The sequence below is a fragment of the Astatotilapia calliptera genome, chromosome 19, assembly GCF_964374335.1.
Source record: "Astatotilapia calliptera chromosome 19, fAstCal68.1, whole genome shotgun sequence".
NCBI classification, from domain to species: Eukaryota; Metazoa; Chordata; class Actinopteri; order Cichliformes; family Cichlidae; genus Astatotilapia; species Astatotilapia calliptera.
In genome coordinates, this window is record NC_137440.1 from 19,569,214 (window position 1) to 19,595,269 (window position 26,056).

The 26,056-nt window shown below is 39.8% G+C and overlaps 1 protein-coding gene across 4 annotated transcripts; it reads right to left on the reverse strand.

The window, feature by feature from the left end:
- Positions 1-3,473: 3,473 nt before the first annotated feature.
- Positions 3,474-26,033, reverse strand: paplna (papilin a, proteoglycan-like sulfated glycoprotein). 4 transcript variants are annotated; one of them, XM_080293724.1, is made up of 28 exons: positions 25,662-26,033; positions 23,532-23,594; positions 23,348-23,451; positions 19,833-19,893; positions 19,424-19,526; positions 19,133-19,263; positions 17,337-17,460; positions 17,080-17,160; positions 16,831-17,003; positions 16,249-16,372; positions 16,019-16,145; positions 15,776-15,841; positions 13,931-14,135; positions 12,944-13,120; positions 12,701-12,851; positions 12,411-12,491; positions 11,352-11,550; positions 11,074-11,158; positions 10,836-10,962; positions 9,826-10,291; positions 8,315-8,473; positions 8,092-8,219; positions 7,283-7,328; positions 6,974-7,120; positions 6,440-6,567; positions 5,387-5,495; positions 4,646-4,923; positions 3,474-4,220 (listed from the first exon to the last, which is right to left on the reverse strand). In XM_080293724.1, the coding sequence occupies exons 2-28, from the start codon at positions 23,580-23,582 to the stop codon at positions 4,042-4,044; spliced, it is 3,810 nt and encodes a 1,269-aa protein (XP_080149850.1). In that variant the 5' UTR covers positions 23,583-23,594; positions 25,662-26,033; the 3' UTR covers positions 3,474-4,041. The 4 variants fall into 4 exon arrangements, with proteins under 4 accessions (XP_080149850.1, XP_080149852.1, XP_080149851.1 ...); XM_080293726.1 differs by having other exon boundaries at positions 4,748-4,923; positions 25,662-25,945; XM_080293725.1 differs by lacking the exon at positions 15,776-15,841 and having other exon boundaries at positions 25,662-25,968.
- Positions 26,034-26,056: the final 23 nt, after the last annotated feature.

The following is a 26,056-nucleotide window of genomic DNA, read 5'->3' on the forward strand; positions in this document are numbered from 1 at the left end:
AGAGATACTGTAAAATGTATTTTTCATCAACTAGCCTGTTTTCTGAGAAGTCGTCTATTTTCTCCCCCATAATCTTGAAACATCTCACCTCAGGAGAACTTCTTAAGATGGTTAATTTTACTCATAGCAGGATTTTCCATTCAGAAAACCGATGACTAAAAAGTGTCTGGTAAAATTTACTAGTAAATTTAAATTTCATCCAGTAATTTTCTTTACTTTTCTTGGAAATCAATTCACTTTTTGAGTCACCTTTTCCACAAACACAAACAGTGTGTGACAACATGCATTCCTTTCTTAAACAAAGAATATCTTTCTTTAGTTCAAACACGCTCTGTAGCAAAATAAGAACACAAGTCTAACCCATAACAGGAAATCAGCATTTCATCTGTGTACTGAAGAAGGTCAAAGCTGCTGTGGGTGAGAAAGATAAACCAGGGCATGAAACCCTGCAGAGGAGAGTGCAACAGCAGAGGAGAGGATGTGGTCACAGAGCAGCCTGCAGCTCGCTCTCTGTGCTGAGAAACGGCGGAGGTGCAACCTTCACTTTACCACAACCTCCGGCTCGCTGTGTGCACCTGCAACTTTGCACCGACCCCCCGCTCTGCACATCTATGAGCAAACAGATGGAAACTTCCATTTCTGTGTCAACTGAAGTTACGCATTGTACAAAAACAACGTCATACATTATGCAAAAGCTGTTTGCAGTGATCTGGCACAACATTTTGCACCAGATAAAATCAGACTTTGGGGAAGCCACAGAACTTCAGGCAAATATCAGCAGCTCATTTAAAAACATAACTGACAGTGTTTAAATGTACACATGTGTATATAACTATAAGATAAAGGTTTGTGTGGGACTGCATTCAAAAGATAATCTGGCCTTTTTACAGGACTCAGTTCAAACCGTCACATTCTGCTTTCCCTGGTTGCTTCCTTGAAAAACATGTTTTCTTGTCCTGAAGTCAAATAAACAGGAAGCGTAGTCTTTGAAGCAGCAACAGAAATGTGGCACATCTGCCATCTGTTAGGAAAATAATTTTAGCTTCCCCTGAATGTGATCCTTAAATGAATGTATAAGCTGCTAATTTAAACCTCACACATGTGGAGCTCATAAAGAAAACAGCCAGTGTTTGGGTTTTTCGTCTTAAAAACACAATCACAGCTGACGGGTACAGCCATGACAAAAAGAAATTACATCCCCTGCCAATTCTAAGGTTTTACATGTCAGCGAATAAAAATAATAATAAAAATAGCCAGTGTATACCAGGTCTTATAAGCTGGTAACAAAACATAAATTATTACACCAAATTTAAGCCAAAATGCATAACTGTAGATGAATTTTTAAGCTCACTTTTCTTTACAGTATTGCTTCAATTCATTGAGCTTCTCAGTCATTTGTTATGTACAGCTCTCTTAAGGCACAACATTTCACTCAGGTTGAAGTCTGGACTTTATCCAGGCCACTCCAGCACCACTTATTCTCTTTTTCAGTCTTTCTGCTGTCGATTTGCTGCTGTGCTTGAGATTATTGTTCTTTTATATTATCCATTTTCAACCAAGCTTTAGCTGTTAGACAGATGGCCTCACATTTGACTTCAGAATACTTTGGTATACGGAGCAGTCCACGGTCAACTTAATGACTGTAAGGTACTCACGTGTTGTGGCTGCAAAACCCAAATTCTCTCCCCTCCACCACCGTATCTGACAGTTGATATGAGGCCTTTATGTTGATATACTGTGTTTGGCTTTAATCATATGTGATTGTCAATGGAAAAATTGTACTTAGTAGTCAGTATAGTCTTTTAATGATATAAGTTTGCATATGGTAGAATACTGCATGTAATCATTTGTGTTTAGAAGTATATAGTTGGTGGCATATTGAAAGAATGTCTCATCCTAGGAGGTCTGTAACATTCCAGGGTGTTCTGGCGTTCACCCCCACATCCTAGGAGCATGGGAGAGGTCGTACCTTGTTTTATTGTTTTACGGTAGGATTAACGTAGCTATGTCAGTTTTAGTCTAAGTGCTTTTTTACATATAGATGAACTGTTGGACCAGCAGGTTAAGGGAAGTAGTTTATGGGGACACACACACACACACACACCCCTCCACATTCCAATGTAAGGAACAAACGCTCACTGAAGTGTAAATAAAGACAGGGGCAGTTTCTCAGCGCGAGTCTCAGTTCTGGAGGCTGCCCTTGCTAGCAAGAAATTCTGCGTGTTTCTCTTCTCTGATTTTCTACTGAAGAAGTGTTTTAGAGTACATCTCTTAACAGTGATCCTGCGCATTCCAGTGCTGTGCAGCTGGTTCAAGTTGAACGTTGCAAACCTAAGCCATGCTGCCATGTTGTTTTTAGAGAGAAGAGGCTTTCTCCTAGTAGCTCTTCAAAATATGGTATACTTATTCTGTCTTACTCTCATTAAACTGTCATGAACTTTACATTTAACCTGCTAACTGAGGCCTGTAGAGTCTGAAATGAAGCTCTTTTTTTTCCCCAGTTTCTCTGTGTAATACAGAATGATCTTGGAGTCAAGTTGCTGGGACTTCCACTGCTGGGAAGATTGGCAAATGTTTTGTCTCGTCACTGTAGCAAGATGGATTTCAGATTGTCTGTAAAGTACCTCATACATTTTCCCAAATTGAAGGGCAGCAACAGTTGCTTGTCTCAGATCAGCACCAGAACACTCCAGACCAGCAAGCTTCCTAAATGTCTGCATTTATAAAGAAGCTCACACTTGCAATTGATCAGTTCACAAATGACCTCTTCATGTTTGCTCACTTTTTGTTAAATAATAACATGACATAACCTGATGTTTGTCTGAGGTTGTGTTTCCATAATCTTAGGGAAAGGGCCAGATTATTTTTTATGACATCCTAATGTGCAAAGCCTTGGACCTGAACTGTAAATATAAAGATTATTAATCAATGAGTTTTATTTTACTTAATGGCTACATTAAGTAAAATATTGCACTATACCATTTATTGTCTGTCTGCCATACTATAGCTCACAACTGTACTAAAAAAATATTAAAGATATAAGGAGAACGCTCCACAAATATACACCACGGCCAGGAGATTAAATACTGACTGTTAGCTAAAGATTGTTTTGTTTGTAGAGCCAGCAAATCCATCTTAAAGCTAGAATGTAAGTGGTTAAATTATGTTTATGAAAACAACACAAGAGCAAAAAAAGCTGATTGCTGAGAGATGTTACAAATGTTTATTCTTACGGTTAGGCATTGCTTGACTTGACGGTTGGAATAGATACTGCAATATGCAGTGGAAAAACATCTCTAATAAATTTAGAGATGTCACTGAATTATTTTCTAGTGAAGGTTCAGTTATGTTCATATTCAGTTTCCATCAAGTGAATGAGAAACTGTGGTTCTCATCTTGGGCGACACCTTGTGGTAGAAACTGGAACAATTCAGCACACGTGTATAACGTACAGTCATTGAAGTCAACCAAAGTTTTTATCAAAATATGACCTTTATTGTCAAATAATTACATAGAAATAAAAAAATAGTGGAAAAGTCTTGCAGAGTTTCATTATATGATACAGAAGCAGCAATGAGTGCAGCCTTGTATCAGTGATTTACTGGCATGAAAAAAGTCATTTCAGCTTTTTTAATAACATATATAAGAGTTATTATCATCACGATTCTCAAAAAACAGAGAATATATAGATCAAGTGAGAGCATAACTCATTTTAAAAGGTGTGGCAGAGTAAGAACGAGTTCATCGTCTCATCACATTCAGACTTTACAGGTTTACGTTATATTTTAAGGCCCATCTTTTATCGTTCCATAAGATTCCCTGAACACCACTTACTTTGTAGCTTTAACTACTGTGCATCTACAGTGATCCGTCCCTTTTTTAAGATTGCAATATTCAAAGACGTTTCTGTACAATCTGCTCAGGGTTTTTTGAGTCCTTTTGGCAAATGCAGCAGCTCGTAGTCGACAGCTCGAGTTTTTTAGAATCTAAATGGGAATTCAGATCCCACCCCAGTGTCCACCACCACACATCACATAGTTTTTACACCCTCTGTGGCTTTAACCTGGTCGACCAAACCTGTCGTTTCTTCTGCGAATGCCTGGTGCAGCTGGCACAGCAGAAACTGGAGTAGTATGAGTTGGAGCAAAGTCGGGCGTAAACTATCAGCTCACAGTTGGCAAGCTCAGGCTGGTCCAAACATTCTGGCGGGAGGTCAGCGCCTGCAACGGCACAGTAGATAGGGTTAAAAAAAAAAAAAAAAAAAAAAAATTTAAAAACCCACAACATTAAAATTTAAAGCCTGAGCCATGAAATATTTGCCAGAAAATTCAATTTCTTTTTTAAATGGAGTGCTTATGATGAAATACAAATTTATTAAATATTAATTTGCATATATCAAATTAATTTAAATCATTTTAATCTGTTAAAATGTAGATAATATTCAGTCATTTTTCTGCAATTGATTTCTTAAAAATGTACCGTGCAGTTTATGTTGTTTTTTTCAGGAGGAAAACTCACACTGGTGATTTAGAAATCTAAAGAACTCAAAGTCACTCACATATAAAATATGATACACTTGACTTTAAAGGGTTAAAGCAAAATCATTGTTTAAACTCAAGCTAAAAATAAATAAATAAATAAATACATGATGACATCGTGGCGAATAAATAAGTCAGTTCCAAGTTCAGTTTTTCTACTTTCCCTCTGCAGTGCAGATAACAGGTCTGAGCTGATTTAGCGTTCTCACCTTGCTGTGTTTCTTTAATGACCTTTACTTCAGCTGTGGCGCTCACAGAGTAAATGCCGGTGTAAGCGTTGCAGGTGTACGTGCCCTGATCAGAAGGCTTGACATTATTAAGGATCAGGCTGCCGTCAGAAGACAAGAGGATGTTGCGCCCATCTGGACGCACCGGTACACCATTTCTGTATTTAAAGAGAGCAACAGGAAAGGTTTAGGTACATTATTTAAATGCATTCAATAGGCACTTAAATTAAAAATCAGTTCACTCTTTTTAACGCGTATATTAATGCATGCATGCTCTGTAACTGCAAGTAACAGAAATACAACTCATGGCTTTATTTCTGGATTTTAGGGCCATGAAATAAATAAGTAAGTAATAGTAATAAGTAATAATAAGTAAATAATGTCAGTGTTGATGACAACAAGAACTGGATTTATATATTTTTTTGTAGACAAATATCACCTTATTTAACATTTAAGTCGTTAAAGTTATAGGGTGCATTTTTGGGTCATTTTTACTTTTATTGGGGATTCTTTTTGAATGCTATATAACCTAAAAATCAGACAGTTTAACAGATGTTTCATGCATCTCTTCCACTTATTCTTAATGATGTCTAATAAAGTAATAACAATGTCATTTTTCACCTTGACCAGCCTATATTGACGTTGTCTCCTGACACCACACAGGGAAGCATGCCCGTGCTGCCTTCTGACACTTGGATGTTATTGGGAGCTGTTGTGATTTTCAGATCAGCTGGACAAAGAAACCAAGAGAAAAGATCATTAATGTCACTTTTTTCTTACAATAAGTTTTTACCGTTTAATCCTGGGTCTTGCCCTATGGGTAAAGTTTTTTGTTTTGTTTTTTTATAAAAAGGCAATAACAAAAACACCCCAAAATAAAATTGGTCAACAGTTACTTAAATTAAACAGAAAAAACTGCTTAGCTTTATCTTATTACACCCAATGCATATTGTAAACTGAAAGACCCCAAAAAAAAAAAAAAAAAAAAAAAAAAAAAAAAAAAATTGGGCAAAATATTAACAATAATGTTTCATAAGCAATAATAATCACACTCCAGTTTTATATTTGTTTACTATCTGATGTATAATTGTTGTTTTTAAATAAACTACACAGCCTTACTTCCTCATAACACTTATTCCACATGTTTATTGGTCTGACAGAGAAATAGATTTATTTATCATGTGATCAACTCAGCTGTAAAATCTTAGGAATGTAAATTCAGAAATAATATGTTCATGGTCTGGATGATATGAACTGGATTAGTGTTTATTTGGTGTTCCCATACAGTCAGTAATGCATTGAAATGAAAGGAAACAATCTGTTTACAGTACGTGTTAGATTTAAAATATCTTTGGTTTTATATAATAAAATAATAATAATTTAGTTTTTACTATATTTCTATGAGATTTCTACTACAGTTCATGTCTATTAACACACACTCATACACTATTTCAGCGCTGTTCATTGTATTTGAACAGTGCAAGCAGAGAGAGAATCAGGCAGTCAGTGACATTTACTGATCTCTGCTGGTGATTATCTGAAACTGCAGCATCAGGTTTCAGTCTTACAATCATAATTTCCCTTCTGAGTTTGATAAGCTATCTATCTATTGCACACAAGCATCCAAACAGTACATGTTTAAAAAAAAATGATGAGGCTATGAATAAAACTCACGCTGGACTCTGAGCTGCAGCTGTCGCTGCTCCAGCTGCTGCTGGTTGGAGGCTGTACATGTGTAGACACCGGAGTCATCAGACTTCAGAGGGCCGATGATGAGGGTGCCATCTGAATGCTGAGTAAACCTGCAGCACAGCCATCAGACAGGACCTCAGTTTACACCGACTTCTTCGTAAATGACTCATCTTTATGGTTTAAAATGATAAAGTACTGAGACCCTAACAGGCAAACCAGGGCAATTTATACCAAGCCGGCTTTAACAGTGTCTGCATCTCTTGGATAATAAAACAATCTCACATGGATAAAGACAGATCAGGCTATTTTCTTTAGACTCCAAAGTTCAGCTTGAATCAGATTTATATATAAAGTGGACTAAATAACTGAGCTATGCTAACTGACATCACAGCGGTAATAGATCTCAAAAATAAAAATACTAATAGTAAGAACCATGGATAAAAATCAAAGAACTTTCACTGCTAGCAATGTTTTTAATAAAGGGTTCATAACTTTCTGAATGTCTTCAATTATTACCTGGGATCACTGATTAGCTGTCCATCTTTAGTCCACCCAATGCTGACAGACTGCCGAGCTGAGGAGGGGACAACAGTGCAGGGCAGTCTGGTAGTTTGTCCTGCTCGCATTTCCACCTGGGCTGAGCTTGAGCGCTCAATACTGAACCTGACAGAAATTACAGGGAAGCAAAGACAATGTGAAGTGATTCATTTATACTGTTAGAAATAAATCAGAATACTGAGGTTTCCATGTGCCTGAGCTCTTAATATCTCCAGAAACCGTAAATAACCATCTTCAGGTGCACAGATCCACAGATATTCTTCTCACCTTGCAAATGGACCGTCTCTGGGAAGCGAGGTAGAAGATGGTCCCTCTGTGGCCGAATACACAAACACAAGCACATATGAATGCTCGCAAACAATTCAACACACAGAGTGAGCACTTGCACAATGTCATTGCATAAACACCAAGTGACTTTGCAAGATCAGCATGTTCTGACACAACCTATGACATCAGAGCTTTACCCCAAACTTTCTACATGTTCATGTGACAGACTAATTGGGGTCAAAGTCGGTCAAATTAGCAGTTTGACCGAATCCAGCCCCAATTAGCCGATTGTATATCAGGGTGTGAGAACGTCATTCCATGAAAAAAAAATCAGCCTCCCAACTGACCCCTTTACAATCAGGCGCAAATTTTTACAACTTTTCTCTTTTTATTGAAGCAAAATGTTACATTCACACAGACTCTATAGTATATATAGGATGTAATTTCACACAGATTCTCAATTGAGACCATCTGAGACCCCTCTATAGGAATTTTGAAACATTTCTTCAGGTAGATTTTACTTTTCCCAGGCTTGAATTGATCGATTAAAAGATCTTTATCACTCTGAGCCTCTTCCAAAATATGCCATTTCCCCTTTGTCAGCAAAAGTCACTCTGTTGACATCAACTATAAGAATATGTAATTCAGATCATGTCCCATATATCAGTTTGTTTGGACTGTCATAGTAATGTTTTCCAAATTCTTCCACTACTTTGTATCTTAACTTACTTAACTTCAGATATAATTATCTGCAAGTGAACCTACCAGTCTTGTTTTGACCATAGAGGTTGTGGCTGAAATGTAATTACCTGAGACAGCCAGGTAAATGTAGCGGTGGTCTCTCTCTCGTTCTCGAGTGGCCACACACAGGAACCAGCCAGAGTCCAGCTTAGAGACAGGACCTACTAACAGAGAGCCATTGGGCTGTTGGTGATGCCTAAATGTAATTAAAAATATAGATATAAATAAAAATAGCAACAGGAAAAACAACTTTAATGTAAATTAAGTCACCGAGTACGTTTCTCTACATACCTGTGAGTTGATAGAGGTATACCATCCCTCCTCCACTCCACGACAACGGTGGAGGAAGGTGGAGGGCTGACTCGGCAGGGCAGCACAACTGTTTGGCCAACTAAAGCCTCGACTGTGGATGGGTCGGTCTTATCAATCGTTACTCCCCCCAGAGTCAAGCTGAAGAATAGGGAGTGATAAAAGGAAAGGAAACAGAAGGAAAACAAAGGAGAAGAGAACAGGAAAAAGGAAATGTGAAAGGAAAAAGCACAAAGGAAGAGACATTTGGAAGAGAAAAAAAAAAAGTCACTTTATGCTCCACTGTTGGTACTTTTATCAGCAGCTACCAAAGCAAGCATAAAGAGCGCCCACAACCTGGCTTTAGGAGTTTGTCAGATAAAGCTCAAAGAAGAGAAATCCACATGCAGCCCAAGAAGTGACGAGACAAAAAGTGCAAAAAAACCCAAATACAAAATACTACGAACATACAAAAGAGACAAGGACACCTTTCATGTAAAATACCCAAACACCACTAAAGAAATCTAAAACCATCTAAACAAGAAAGAGAGATTTAGGGACCACACACATAGGATGACTGAATTATCACAGCAGAATTTTTATTAGTTTGATTTCATGACATTTAGGTGAAGACACCAAAGCACAGACGTGATTGGTGGTTACTGACACAGAGAGGTAGCATGCACAAATAAGCACCAACAATAATGACTGACAGAGAGCAGTGAGTCCCAGAAGCATTAAACAGCGTTGATGTCCATATAAGGTGTGTGAGGTCTGGTGACTTCTTCTTGATTTGGTTGAGGTTAAAGGAAGAAATGAGGTGTTGCGACATAAGCAGGTGTGAGAGTGAAGGTCTGTGGAGCTGGAAAGAGCTGTGGCTTCATTTTAAAGCAAGAGTTTAGATTATATGAGCATCGAAAGAGTCTACAAAGACGGCATGTTACACAGAAGCACAGTACATTAAGTATTTTGTTGAACAAAATCCAGGAAAAATGGGAAAGGTTGTTGAAACTCAACACCAGGCTGGAAAGCACACAGCCTGATTTACTTGTGGGTGAGGTTGGGTGTGGTCAGAGGTGTGCTTTGTTACACCAGATGTTACAGGAAAATGACACACCCTCCATCTGCTGTGTCAGAAAGAGAGCTTAACCACATGGAGGGTAAGACTAAGTAAGCTATGTTCTCTGTTTTGTTCCCTGATAGACTTTACTAAAGAAAGTTTAAAAAAAAATTTGGATTGCATAAAATATAATTTGCTTATATATGATTTTTGGTTGCTTCAGCTCCACCGTCATATTTCCAGGATGGGTGAATGAGGCACATGATTTGTCTTTTGATTGCGTTTCCATCTCCTATAGCCCACTCTTTGGCCCTGCAGGGTAGAGTGAACTGGGGCTCCTTCAACATGAATTAGAAGGCTCTGAACAGCATTACGAGGCCAGTAGTGGTAGTAGTGGGGTTGGATCGGGTAGGGTTAGCTTTTCACTGCTCTCCCTGGGTCTTTGGGGTCTTACCTCGCAGCTGGGCCGGTGTGCTGTGCAGCTGTGCCATGTGAAGGCCGGCGTACCCGCAGGTAGACTCTACCTCTGTGGGCATTAGTGGCTGCGCTTGTAGCCTGTCTGCTGGTGCTGCTGGTCGAGCCACGCTGGACTATGAAAATCCTCCCCATGTTGCGTGACCGCCCATCCGTTGTAGATCCTCTTCCAGCTGAGGTCTCTGCTCCAGTCGTGCTGTGTTCTCCAGCTGCGGTTCTTGTAGACTCTCCAGAGGGAGCTGCAGGCTGCGGGGCCTGCCGGCTGGGTGCAGGTCGTGGACATGTCCGTTTGCACTCTGCTAGGGTCATGAAGTTATTGCTGTTGCCGTGGCATCCTCCATACCAGAAGTGCACACATTTAGAGGAGATGACATCGAAATGGTACCGGGACACCCAACTGCTGCAGGAGCCAGCAGCACGGGGCAGGGAGCAGATTGATCGCTCAACTGCACAAAGACAACACAATGCAGATCAGCTGTTTGTCATTGTCAAGCATTTTCTCAAACAGGGCTGTCTTGCATAGATGTATTGTGCAAATACAGAGGAAAAACAATATTATAGTATTTTTATCAAGTATAATTTGAATGTTTGTGTTCAGTATTACTACTAAAATGTTACAGTTTACTGCAGTCACATATTTGTTTATAGTCAGTTTTCTTACTACAGCACTATGGGGCCTGAGGAGTAAACATGAAAAACAACTCCCATGTTTTGTACTCAGTAAGCGTCCTCTGCTGCATACCATTTTTTGTTTCTCTGTCTGATTATTTCTTCTCATATTATGACTGCCAATTGCTACAACACCATCATGGCCAATATATCAATAATGCCCATGAGATGCAGGTGATCTAGATCAACTGGATAAAAGCGACTGTTAGAGTGACCACTAAATTGGAGCATCTCAGTAACCAACAGCACAAAATTATATCTTAACTGGAAATAATATAAAAATAAAAAAAGATTTCGCTTCATTGAGTTTAGAAAACTTACTATAATTAGGAGGATTGGGGCAGCCCTCCCCATTGGGTCCTCCTGCAGGTGTGGTGCGGTCATAGCAGCAGCCATAGGTGGTGGTGCGGCATTCTACTGCATTCTCAGTAGGGAGAGAAGGTGTAACCTGAAAAGGCATAACACATGAAATAAGGCAATATTTTCTCATTCTTTAAAGAATTTGACTGACATTTGACTAATGTTTGATTCATTCAGACTTTTGTGTGCTTTTGCTTACAGTTGGTGCAGGGTTCACATACGCCGCACAGCCTTCCTTATTGGGGCCCTGAGCAGCCGTCACACCATCTTCACAGCAGCCATAACTGACACACAGAACAGGAAGAGAGCAAGAACAGTTGGTATTAAAAGTTTGAGCTTCTGGTCATGTATAATGTCACATAGTCCCTGGTTAGTAACCAAGTCAGCGACCTTAAAAAAAAAAAAAAAAAAAAAAAAAAAAAAAAGGCTCTGCATATGACCTCAACTGCAGTGCAATAACAGAGTGCAGGTGTATACCTGGTCTGAATGCAGGATGTTGGGACAGGAGAGGGAGCTGGAGCTGATGGGCAACCCAGACCCTGGGGGCCTCTGGCTGAAGTATGCCCATCTGAGCAGCAGCCATAATAAGACTGGCTGCAGTGGAGAGCCGGGGCGGAGCTGTGAGGGTCGTAGACTGTATTCGTCTGGGTTGGATCTCTTGTCTCAGGCCTGCGGGCTACAGGCAAAGCCAAGTGAGTGGTGAATTCACGCATTGTACATGCAAAACAGACCCCATAGTTCACCATGGTTCACAAGACAACACCATACAAGCAATAGGGACGTTCACACATCGGTTGAATAAACAATAGAGTCTGTCATTGTGTTTGAGACCACACAGTGAGTCTGTACAGGATGCTGAAGAACAAAAAAAATCCATACTCCTTTTGTTTATGGGCTAACAAAGCAGAGGAAATTATAAAAGAAATGATGATCAGCAATCTGACGTAACAATCTGAAGGAAAATAAACAAATAATTTCACAAAGAAAACTGCCTTTTTTGGAATGAAGCAAATAAAATTTCAAGTAGTGGCATCAAACTTAAAATTCCTGACCACTGGGATAGCACATGATGCTGAACATGCCAGAAACGCCACTGCCAGCACTAGCACACTTCAGTGCTTCAGAAATATTTTAATCAGGCCAACAATGACCATGGAACCATAAAAACATGTCAATCAGGCCCAGATAATTAGTGCTGGGACAGGCTGAATGGGGATGAAGGGGGGTGGAGGGGTTGCTGGGGACAAAGTGACAGAAGTTATATCAGCAGAGAAGAGGGGATGCTGAGCAACAGCAGGGCAATCACACCTACAATTAACTTTTAATGCTCCAACCATAATAAGAATATTGTATGTTTTGGTAGTTTTAATTGTTAATAACTGGCTGACAAGATGTTACCTTGGTGATGTCACATTGAGCTTTTTCAGTGGTTTTTTGTTTACTTTCTGAGTAACTACGTAGCTAAAAATGCTTACGTACTAGCTTATTTTCAATGCTGATGTGATTATGAGATGCCTTTGAGAGGTAGAGTCTAACCTGTTGCGTGATCTGGCACATAAGGCTGGAAGCCAATCTGAGTGCTGTCATGTCCCCGTGGGTCCTGAATGCTGGGGACGACTGCACAAAGTGTGGATAAAACAAACGCAGAACAGTGTAAGCATGCAACTTAACTGAAGACTGGCAGCAGTCACAAAATGTTAAATTTAATTTTGCACATTGTATTTTTAGATTGCAGTCTATTAAGTAAATGGAAATTTAACAACTTAACTTGAGAAATAAAATAAAAACAGGTGCATTGTTTATTTGCTTAGTTAGCATTTGCTCACCCTGTGGGCTGTAACAGGGCTGGGTGTTGCAGCGCTCCACTGTGAGTGGTTTGGGCTGGGTGTTACACTGGTCCACAGGGTACAGGTTCCTCTCCTGATCAGAGCAGATCACCTGGCGCTCTCGTGAGCCAGATCCACAACTCTTAGAGCACTGCAGGAAAATGGAGAGAGTTTTTCACCCATACAGCTGCTATAACTACATTTATGAGTCCTTGTTTGGTTGCATGTGTGCATCAGGTTTACCAGTCCCCAATCTCCTACGTGCCAGCTGATCTGTTGGGGGCAGGGGGCCATCTCACATCGTTGGACAGCGGCCGGGCGTAGCAAAGCACTGCAAGATGTTTCATCCAGCCTCGTACCATCTGAACCCATACAGGTCACTTCTCTGGTCTGCTGACCTGAACCACAGGTCACTGAGCACTGCAAACACAAGGATTATATATCAAGTGCATCGATTACACTTTTTTATAAAGACCCAAGAAAGATGAAAATTTTTAAATATAACCCAACCTTACATGTTTGTGTGGCATTTTAACCTTATAGTCAAATGTGCTTATCATGTAATTTTACATTTAGGACTTTCGATCTGATCTGAGGTTTCTTCCTGTGAAGAGGGAGTATTTGCTTCCCACCATCGCCAAGGTTTGCTCATAGAGGGCTGTTTCCAGAATACTATGGCATCTTACAGTAGAGAGTGCTTTGAGGTCTGTGTTTTGGTGATTTGGTGCTATATTAAAAAACTGAAGTGAACTGAGTTGAGGTAAGCCACTTTTTTCTAGAAACAAATTACTCTAACAGAGTGTAGATTAGATACCAGTGTTTATTATAGCTCAGTAAAGCAAAAAACAGCTTCTCTGCCTTGTAGTTAGTTGGATTAACATATTATTTATGGATAAATGTTTAGGCTGGTATAGGGACTGCAATTAATACCATCTTCACTCTCACAATATATTACATTTGTTCCCAGAGTCAGAGGCCAGAGGCTTTTAAGTATGCAGCCTATTTTTTCCCAAAGTAATCGACACAATAGCCAGAAACTGTCAGAAATTCTCTTGATAAATGTGAATGCTCTTAAAGTTCTACTTTCTTGATATCTTTTCCATCTCTTCTACATAACATGTAGAAGAGAGAGCCCACATTTTTACTGTGTGCTGGTTGTATTTTTTCTTTATTTAACTTATTTGTAAAGTCTTTTACCAGGATTTAAATAGAGTTCTACAGTTTGCTCACCGCACTCCATCCAGTCACATGGTACTCAGCACATTTCTGCATGTTGCAGGTCTGCAGAGAAGGAGGAGCGTCAGCGTAAGCGGCACAAATGGCATCCTCCACCACGCGGGGTCCCGAGACATCATTGGAAACACACTGCACACTGCGCACCTGAGAGCCTCCACCACAGGTAACTGAGCAGGCGTTCCACTCCCCAGTTTGCCAGCTGAGAAAACCACCAAAAGACAAGAAACAGGAGTCAGTCTCTTTGCTGCCGATATAGACACTGTACAGCTGACCATACAGCATACACAGCTTCAGCCAAGAGGAGTGATGGGAAGAGTTTCGTTCCAAAATCAGGAAAAACAAATGAGTTGAACAAATACTGTCCAGTTTGACTTCACTGCTCTTCAGAGCCGGTTTTTTACATTTTACTTTAACTATAACATAAACATTTCTTCGTCAGTACCTGACCTGGGACATAGTCTTCCATAAAATCTTTAGTAGATTATGTATATATTTTAAATGTTATTTTTGGCTGGATGCATGGATAAACTAATACGGGAAAGAAGTGTTATAATTTTCAGCAGTGAGAAATACAAAGACATTTATTTTACTTTTTTTTTTTAAATGAGCAGAATAACTTGACCTATGACCTACATGCTAAACCTATTTGTGTTAACATATCAGCATTTTTTTTTTTTTTTGACTGACAAATTCAATAATTATTTCATATTTGATGCAAATCGCTGTTTGGAATGAAACCTCCGGATGCCTTTAAAAGGCTGCGCTGTTTGAACAAAGCCTCTCACATGCAGTTAGAAAAACTACTAAACCCCTGGACACATACACACTGATAACAACACTTTTAGAGACAGACGTCGAGACACCAGCTGATCCCAGATGAACCTCAGACAGTGTTTTTCTCACTATAATAGCTTAGAACTGGCACTAATGGGGCTGCTAGAAGCATAGGCAGAAGTGAAAGCAGCAATAAACGGCATTTAATTCCTCGCATCTCCGCAAATTAAGCATCTACTGATTCTGGCTTTAGGTGTTAACTTTAATGGATACTGAGGGTGCAGTTAGAGTCACTTGAGCTACATAAACATCTCAGGTTTCTAAGCTGCAGCAGCATGAAAGAAAAGACAGCAGGAAATACCAGAAAGTCATAGACTAAAGCGACTATTTACTACTTAGCACTACTGCCGTGTCCCAGCCTGAAAAGTACACAATCCCCAACACCCACGGCATGACGATCTTTAACCTCTAAGCGCCTCACAACACATTGGCTACAATATTGCACAGGAACAGAGAGCTTTACAGTTTGCTGAAGAGATCAGGCAGCAGCCCAGCTCAGGAATCAGACACAGGTGCCACAGCTTAAAGGTTAAAGAAGAAGAAGAGTTGGCTCTTTGGGGGGGGAAATGCTACATCCAATCATCCATCACTCACTTTACAAAGTGCTGGATGTTGTCTAAGGTAAATGAGGGTCATTAAAAGGTTGAAAAGAGATCTCTGAGCTTGACAGTTGCCCCATGCCTTCATCCTTATCTCACATGGACAGAACAGACTTGGCACTAAAGACGGACTTGACTAGAGTCAAACACTTCTAAAGGGGGAGAGATCGCGCTTTCAATCAACATTTCTGGTCATTTTTGATTATTTTCAGCCCAATTTTAGGGACAAGTAGCCAAAAATGATTCGTTGTAAAAGTGTTTGTTTGACAGAAAGTATGGAAATGATCTAAGAGAGCTAATAAAAGAATCTTTTCAAGGAAATAAGTGAAAGTGTTTAATTATTTAGATCTTCCCCCGGTGTTTGCAGACACCTAAAACTCCTCTACGAGCGCTGAACATGGGTTACCTGAACACAGAGGCTCTAGGCCTCTTTGAGGATCTCAACAACTGTGGTGGATACAGGTACGCCATCCTTTCAGACAGGCATAACATACCAACAACAGTCAAAATACTGCTCTGGGAGTTATTTATGGTACTCTTTAAATTCATTCATTCAGAGTGGAGCAAAGTAAACTCTGGAAACGTCTAAAATTTAGCTTGCATTTACTGAAATAACACATTTCATTTGAGAAGTTTAAGCATTACTTACCTGCGGATTTGTGGGCATGGTTGAGGGTTGCATGTACGGTTGCTCTGTGGCCTCGGCAGAGAAGCACAGAGATAGTCAGGATAGGCCTCATTGTCGATTGAACAGAAGACCAAACGAGACTGGTAGCCTGATAAAGGAAGGTATGGAGCTATTATACTGTCCAAAAACAAGGATGTTTAAAACATTTTAAATTAAATTATGCTGGCAACAAATAAAAGTTGCAGTCTAACCTGATCCACACTCTTTGCTGCAAGCAGACCAGGATCCATAGCTCCAGTAGTAGCCCTCTCTGGAGCGTCCATTTGGAAGGTAGTATTCATATTCCACTCCCTGATTGGGCTCCTGGCTGATCAGCTGAGGGGACAGGGTTAATTTTAACTCCTACTTTTATCCACACATCCAAAACGCTACCTTAAGTTTACAATTTTAAACAAACACTTATGGCATGAAGAAACTAAATGTTTCTCTTTTCTGGAAATGTTTCTCATATATTTCTGTGGCGGAGGTGTGGTCCCTGGCTCAGCTGCAGGGGAGGGAGCTCAACGGGGCGGTGCCAGCGAGGCAGGTGAGAACACAGCTGGTGGCATTTGGACTGATGACAGTCTTTTTCCCCTTTTAGTGAGGCAGGAGACGAGAGAGGGGAGGATGGAAAGCTGAGACCAGTGCAGACCAGACCGTGGGTCGTTGTATAAGAACCAAAACAAACTTGACACCTGTGAGCACAACCATTGTGTGTGTGGAGTGCATTCTACAATTTCATATTTATAACCCTGTGAAGTCTATTTGATCATGAATGGTCATTTGTTTTTTACCTCAACAACAAGTGGTTCAGTGGTGGGGCCACGGCCGATGATGGTTTCAGGGACACTGTCGCCCTCAGCTCCTCTCTGGTAGTACAGCATGGTGCCGCCAATAGGTGTGGCTCTAGAAAACTCAATTACCCAGTGGCCATTGAGATAGTACTCTCCACGTAGATTCTTGATAGCTGTAAAGAAGTTGTAAATGTCAATTATTTTGATTATCTTGTAGTGTGTTTTCTAAAAGGTCTGACACACACTTACCGAGGTAGTTACGTGTGGCATGTGTCTCTCTGATGCTGATGGTGGTGGCTCCAACGGGGATGATGAACATCTGGTTGTAGCCTGAAATAAAAGTGGCAAAAAAGAAGAAACTGGGGTTTAAACTTCAGGAGAGGATTTAAATGACACATATTTAGATGATGATGATTTATGACATTTATCAGGTACATGTTGGGTACATATATCATTTGGCATATCATTTGGGAGTAAGCGTGACCAAATTATAATATGAATCATACCGGTTGGCAGGTCGCGGGCAGTGAAGCTGTTCTTGACACGGTAGCAGGACTGGCCGTTACCCCCGCACTGCAGACAGGGGTCCTCCTGCTGAGGAGACTCCAGCATGTTGTCGCAGCCCATACGCTGATGAAAGGAAAAGTTGGGAAAAAATGATCAAAAAAGAAGATGAAAACCACAGTTCACCTCAACCTGTATTCTGTGTCATTTAGGTTGTCTTCTGCAGATATAAACAAGCACAAATAACATCATTTAAAAACTTTAAATCTTGATCTTAATAAAAATCAGATGTGTTCATCTTGTAAAATTCCTGTCTTTGTATGACAACTGTCAAAGTCACGACTCCACTATAATAGAGAGAGATTAGAAATCATCTCCCGAGAATATATGTGCTAAAACATTATTTCTGTGAAACGTGTAGTTTGAAGAAAAACATGGTTGGAGGTGAAATAATTGAAAATAAATAAATAAAGACCCGAGAAAAGAGTGGATTTGGGACAGCTGTTCCCTTCAGGGAAGGTGATAGAGACATGAAGTCAGAGGTTAAATTGACGAGGTTTACTCATGAGGAAAAAGTTGCAGCAATAATTGCATGAGAAAAGAACAAGAGCAGAAGTGTTTGATGTTATACAGACTGAAGCTAATCTTTCATCCTGCTGCTCAGCTCCACTGATTGTGTCCTGTCTGATTAACGAAGTGATGCTGCATAAGCAAACCCCAAATCATGGATGGGCAGACTAATCAAATCATTAGACCTAACTGGCAACTCATATCAGGCTATGTGTTGCATTTTTTAAATAAGACCTCTACAGCTCTTCACATTCCTTTAGTGTGTGGTAAACACCAAATTGCATATGTTATACATACTGTATGGTATTTGAGCTGCCACCTGCAGGGCAGAGAGCAGAACTACAAAATATGTGCCTTGCAACTTAGTTAACTTTATCATTGAAATGTTCATGCACACATTTATTAAATTGCAACCAATATATTTTTATCAATCATGTTTTCCCAAATAGATTTTGACCTCTGCTGGACACTACGTATTCTGCATGCAAGTATAAGGTAATGTACTTTTAGTACATTACATTTAGTACATTAGTTCAAGGAGTACTTTTAGCTGTCTCCTTGTTTCCCAAGAGGTCACTACAGCGGATGGATTTTCATATTTTATTTGACACCACCCTCCCATTTATCCAGGCTTGGGCCAACACTAGGAGTAGACTAGCTTGCTCCCCATTGAGGCTGGCTCTCAAACCAGGGATCTTTTGTGTGTTTTTGTGCGTTAACCACTGCATGTAGCTATTACTACTGCATATAACTGTGTTATGTGCAATTATAAATTGCTTTAACACGTGTTTTCTTGTCCACATAGAAACCCCTGATACAAATCACACGTTCGTGTCAGGTATAACCGGGGTAAAAATGTCAGCAGGGATTGCCCTGGGGGTAAGTGCTGAGGAGAAGCCAACAGGAGCATGTTGAGACTAAAGAACTTACAGTACACTCATATTTGGAAAGTTTACCACTTAAAATAATACAATAAATTTCCCGTTACATAACCTATAACAGACAGAAAAGAATACTTATTATTAGAATTATTAATACTCTTTCTCAAGAAGTATGGAGTAATAAAAAGTTACGGTTTCAGGACATTTTCAGGACAAGTTGGAAAACATAGAATTACATTTAGATGTCACAAACCTCCTTCCTACCCTCTCTGTTTTCGTCACCTGTCAGATATTAATTTCTTTGTGTGTGTGCAAGTGTGTGCGCAATATTTGGCGGGGCATCCTACCCTGCACACTCCATCCACACAGATATCCGTCCGCCCTGGGTGACAGGGCGTACCATCAATCACGGCTCTGCGGTGGCGGTAGAAAAAGTTTTCCCCTCTTGGCATGCAGTTCAGCTCACAGGGGTTCTCAGCTATCACAGAAATAAGGCTAATTTTAACAATTTAAAGAACTTAGAAATACAAATGCTCACAAATAGCCGGTGCTTGGCAAATGTCACAAGAAAATTCAGTCAATAGTATACATAATATGGCCTGTCAAAGCAAACTCTCAGCTTTGTTTTTGTTTCTGACCTCCGTAATATGGAAGCCATTTGTAGCGTTTCCCGTGGAAATCTGTCCCATCAAACTGGGAGCACTGCTCTTCGCGGAAATCTCTGGATCCCTCTGGACAGTCCTGAGTTGAATAAGGAGATGCAGCAAAGGTCAAAGGTCAGTAATCCTAAAATAACTACTGTATTGTATTTTGAATTAATACAAATTCAAAAAATATATTTACAATGTCTTCTTTAAGGAAGAAACACACTTTTGTACTTTGATTTGCCTTAGGTTTTAGTGCATCATAGTGATTATTGCTATCAAGTTATCGTGTTTAAAAAAAAGTCCTTTGATATATAAAAAAAATTTAGAGGTCTAAATATAAAAGTATACATGAAAATAAAAGGTTGACCATTAAAACCAAATTAGTTTCACATGTGATCACCTGGATGTTGCAGGACCGATATGACTTGTCTGGCCCCACACAGTTGTGCCCTCCATCCTCCCTGAGTGCAAATAAAATAAAACATGAACATGACATTTCATGTAATACTTTTATGAATGAACCCTGATCTGCCCGATATAGTGAGAGCAATTTCCACAAGAGTAGAAGAGACTAAGACCTCCTGACTGACTTTTATCCTTGCTTCTACTACTCCTTATGCTTTAAAAACACTCCACAACATCATACATACATTTCTTTAGATGCTTTAGAATCTAAAGCATCTAGGGTAGATGCTCTGTGTTTCTTAATGACCACTTCATTTAAATTTGTATCACAGACTTTCTGTTAAAAGAAGATGTTCACAAATAATCCTGTCTTCCTTCTCTCACCCCAACCGCCCCTCCCTGAGCCTGGTTCTGCTGGAGGTTTCTTCCTATTAAAAGGGAGTTTTTCCTTCCCACTGTCGCTTGCTCATAGGGGGTCATATGATTGTTGGGTATTTCTCTGTATGTATTACTGTAGGGTCTACCTTACAATATAAAGCGCCTTGAGTCAACTGTTGTTGTGATTTGGCGCTATATAAATAAAATTGAATTGAACTGAATTGAATTGAATTGAAAATGGGCTGACGATCCAGTATAAAGTCATTGCCCTTAACTTCCCATCAAACTCTCTCACATCTTTCCCAAGTAAAGTTTCATAAAAACTTGACAGCTTCTCATTGCGAGACAAAAACAGTTAATGAGTAGGTGCAATGAATGTATGCAAATACAGCAGACACTGTCTGCACAAGCAGAAATAACAAGTTTCAGCTCTGACATTAAACAACATTCCTCTTTAATCTGTACCTGTTAAAAAAATGACCTCTCAGCACAGCAGAAGCCTCAACATCAACATTGCTAAGCCCTAGTTTTGCACAGACATCCATGCACATGCCAGTAAACTGCGAGATAGCAGACTGTTTCGCCACTCACCATTCCAGCACTGCTGATAATTCATGATTTAGTCATCTTCAAAAGTACCTGGCCTAAAGCCGTAAAACAAGACATGCTCCTGTCAGCACACCTGAACTGAAACTAAAACATGTCAAAACAACGGCTTTTCACTTAATAATGGAAAACAGCACATTGGCAGCATTAAACACTACTTTTAGTTTAAAATGATACAAAACAGAAATGTGGAAAAGTGGCAGTTATTCATGCAAAATTATTGATTGCACATAATTGAAACTGATTATAGCCCCGACTGACAAAATGACAACCCCAATCATGCTTGTTTTTCTTATGAATGTGTGTACTTTTTTTTTTTTTTACTAAAATGAATGTATGGTGAGACGTGGGAGTTCCTGTAAAGCACAGAGGGAGCTGTCAAATCACTGTGTTTAAAGGAGTGATTCAGCAAGCCTGGCAGACAAGATATGACAGAGTTCATCTGACTGGCAATGGGTAGGACCTCTTCCCTATTATTCATCATTTTCCTAAAGAAGGGCTACAGACTCACTATAAGGCTCTGACTCACTGGCTGACTGCACGAACATGTTGAAAACAAGCATCAAGAGACATCAGACATCAAAACACTGCCATCAAGCTTCTACAGAGATGTAGAAGCTGCACAAACAGCTATATCAACACTGTATGATAAAAACAACATATCTAACAGCTTGTGGTCAGGTAAATGCAACAAGATATGACACATGAAGTAAAACAAAGTACTTAGACCTGTTAAAAACAGCTCCTCACAGACTTGTTCTGTCTAGTGGGAATATTTCTGCGCAAAAGAAAATAAGACTTGTTGTTTTTAGAAAGGTATTCAGTATATTAAGCTAAATTATAGGCCGCTGAGATACTCCGTCGTCTACTTTACAGGAAGACTTTTGTTTTAAGCCTCTTTGATAGTTTTATTTATAGCGTGGCTATATTAAGATTGACTTTTTTCTCTATTTTTGTAAGGTACACTGGAGAAAACGAGCGGAAATGCAGGAAACAAAGCGGGGAAGTGACACAGGGGAGAGAGGCGGGGGTGTACCCTGGACAGGTTGCCAATCTAAGGCTAACACAGAGAGACAGACAATCATTCCTGCCTACATTCTCAACTATAGCTTATTTACTCTCGCCAGTTCACCTAGCATTCACTTCTTTGTCTCAAAATGAAATGATCCGTCAGTGCTGCCACAGCAGTCTGTCACACACCTGAAATCCTTCAGCCAGTAAGTTAACAATAAAATCTACAGCTATCCATCCATCCAGTTTAATCCCAATATCCAGGTAGAATTTTGAATGCTAGTTTTATGTGTAATATAGTATCTTTACTTCAATTTTCTCATATTTGTATCTCTGTAAAAGATCTGAGTACTTCTTCCAAATGGCAATATGCCAGACGGCCCCCAGCAATACTGCAACATTTACGGGAAAAGCTGGGAGCGTGCTTACATATTAGTCACATGTGAGAGGAGAAGCTTTAAAAACCAATCCAAAAACGAAAGAAAAACTGTACGTGTTACTTAAATGTAACAACACGTGTGCCGCAAAGGAAACCTAAAATGTAATGTTGACTTTTAAAACCACTACTGAAGCAGAAAAATGGCAGCTCGAAACGTTCACTTCCCACCTGATCCTCTTCAGCAGACAACCGACAACACACAACACAGAGACGTCCTTTTAATATTAAAGGGCCCCTCCCTGCAGTGTGTTTTTGGAAGTAAGACAAGCAGACATCCTCGTGACTTCAAGGCATTCTTTCACAATAAAAATACACAGTCTGTGCCCGTGAACCTCACAATTAGCTTTATTCAAACAGGAAAAAACTCTGTGTGTGTGTCATGAATCGCTGTGTGGCAGGCAAGCAGGAGTGGTGGACCCAAAATGCAGAACTCAGACACGGAAGTGAAACTTAAGGCGCAGCTTTATTGCTGGGAAAAACCTCGTACAAACTAAACTCACCAAAAGAAAACCAAAAGTCAGAACAGAGGAACCAAGGACTGAAACACTGGAAGGAAACACTAAACTGGAGCCGGAGACCAAACACTAGGGACATAGACGCAGAACACACAGCTAGTTGAGGGTACGACGCAACACTGACACAGAGAAACACAGGGCTTAAATACACAGACGGCAGTAATCAAGGGATGAGAGACAGAAGGGGAACACACCTGGGAGAAATCACAGCTGACGAGACAGGGGAAACGTAACTGAGCACACTCACATATGACACAAACCTTCACAATAAAACAGGAAACTCAGACACATGGAACCAGGCAAGACATTGAACTAAACAGACAGATTCACAAACAGATGGGGTGACACCATAGACAGAGACAGACTCAAAGGCAGACCAAATATAACACACAGAACTCAAACAATAATAATCATCATCATCATAAACTAGAAAATGATAACTAAAAGCGCTGGGTCACCGACCCAGGACCATGACAGTGTGTGTGTGTTATAAGTTTATACATGTATTTATGTACATCAAGATGCATTAAAATGGATAAAGTTAATGTGCAGAAGACTTACCTGTGAGTAATACAGCGCCTAGTTCTCACAGTCACACCCCCGCCACAAGTCCGACTGCATTCTCCATATGGACCCCATGAGTCCCAGTAATCCACACTGGGCCCCTGGGTGCAAAATTAGACATCAGAATTTGACAAAATTACTTTTTTTTCTCAGTGTTTTTCTGTATTAGCTGGGAAATTACCATGAGAGCTGGAGTCAGGAGCAGCTGTAGGATTGCCAAAGGCAGGAGCATCCTCGTTATTCCCTGGAAAAAAAAGAAGAATTAAAGGGCATCCAGAGTTAGTCACTGTGACTAATAAAGATGACTGCACATGCAGCAAACTTTTTCAAAAACAAGCCAAGAGTGAGAGAGAAACAGTAATTGATTAGGCGCACAACAAATGGGTTAACACAAGCAGAACAGAGCTCTAAGGAAGAGGGGAAAAGACTAAGCAAAACACTGCCGGCTGACACTCAGTAGACATCATTTTTGTTGCCTTGCAGCATTTCCTAAAATTTCCTAGTACATAAATCAGTTTGTGGTGCTTCTGCACTGCTCGTACTTCAGTGTTGGGTACTTTGACAGTTTTACAGACAGACTTTTACAAAGTTTTTTTCCTGGCAAAATGCAAAAACATTTACTGGCTCATCTTTAGATATGCATTGTTTTTCTTAGTCCTCTATAACAGTAAGTTTAATATGTTTTCCACTGGTCCAAATAGTGATTATTGAAAAAATATTCACCAAATGTATGACTTGTTGTTCCAGTTATTGTTAAAACTGGACATTCACAATCCAAAATGCGCATATAGTGACAGGAAGAATGCGGACATGAAGAAAGCCTCTTTAGGAAAAACACTTTTTATCAGATGTCCATCACTTCAAGCGCCAGCCTTATCATTTCCCTCTGCTATCTCATTGCTTAATTGCTTAACTGAGCTAAAATGTTTCCTTTGTTGCATGTGGAGAGGCTGTTTGTTTGTTTTGTTTTTTCCAGGGCAAATTGCATGTTTCCTGCCTCTCTGAGAGTGAGAAGGGGGTTGTCTGTAGCTGCCAAATTACCCCTGACCGCTTAGCCATGACCACCAAACTGAAAGGAAAGTTACTTCACAGCAAATACACAAAACAAAGCAAAAAGGATGGCCGTGCCCAAGTGAAGAGAATACAGGGTGTCAGCTGGTCTGTCTCAGACATATATACACAAACACTTACTGAGCCATAGGGACAAAATTGAGTAACTTAATGCGGTAATTGGCCTGGGTGGGGTTAATCTGAGGCTGTTCTGTCTGGACCCGCAGCAGTCCTTGATGATGAAACCAGCACCTCCACATAAAACTTGTCATGTCATTTACTACTGGAGTGGTAACTGGTTTCATGAATGAGTTAATAAAATAGTTAATAAAATACAAATCTCTGATCCAAACCCTGTAATGTTTAATTGACATTTTTATAATTTCTATTTATTGTTTTTTTTTTTTTTTGGGGGGGGGGGGGGGGTTGCTTCAAGGCTGGTTTGTATTTTTTTTCCCTTAATAACAATTAACTATTTTTTTAATGAATTCATTTTACACCCATCAACAACCACATTAATCGTGAATTTCTGCTTTCATTTGTTTCGGTGGGTTCAGCTATAAATATTAGTTCAAAAACAATAATTTAGAAATAAACTCGCCAAATTAAGCACTTTCGAAAATAAATAGAAACACAGAAATACCCCCACAGAAACACATCTAATAAAAAAAAACTTCATATCATTATATTATAGCTTTATTAAAAGTATTACAACATATTAATGCATCCTGAAACAAAGCACTAGAATCAAATATTAATTGATTAAAGTTTTAAGCTAATAAATCTTAGTTGTTTTAACAGCGATTGTAAACTGATCCCGACTATAATCGGTCACTGATCTATTTAGAAGTTCCCTATGAGATTCCAGCCTCGCTCCCTTTTTATTGTGCCGGCTCATAAAGCCTTTATCCTCGGGCGATTACATGCTTTTATCCAACCAAATTAACAATTATTCGCCAGTCAGCGAGGGCATGCAGTGTCTTGTGTCCTCTGTACTGTGGGTGAAGAATCTCTGCATCAGGCACCTGATCAGCCGGGAAAATTATAACAATTTAGCCTATTTGTGCTATTTCCATATTAAATAATAATAATAATAATAATAATAATAATAATATTAATAAAACATACTATTAAAATAAATGTTACCTCCTATGGTACCTCAGTGATATTTACAAAAGCACTATCGGTGACTCGGTGACCGTGAACAGGTTAGTTTTAAAAACTTGAAGTAAAGTCAGGTAAAATAATGTTGGATCCTCACCGTGTTCAGCGGGTTTAATAATGTTTTCTTGGAGTTCCAACCCGACGGACCTTGCAGCGCGCAGCAGACCTGACAGCTGGTTTCTCTCTCTCCGAGTTTTGACCTGAAGATGCTACCGGTGCAGTGTCCTGGATATATGAGGAAAGTTATCTGGGAGGAAACCTCTCGCTCCCTCTCTATTTCTTTCTTTCTGCCGTGCGCCCAGCCTACGAGGAGAAGAGAAAGACCCGTTGGTTAAACCTCCTCCGCGTCGTTACCGCGCCTTTTAACCAGGAGCTCATCCAACCCGATTACAGCCCCCCCTAACTGCAGAGGAGGGAACATTTTACTCAACATCTCTAATTTCAGACTGTAATAAAAAAAGGGTTAATCAGCATGTTCGCTTGTTCTAGGCT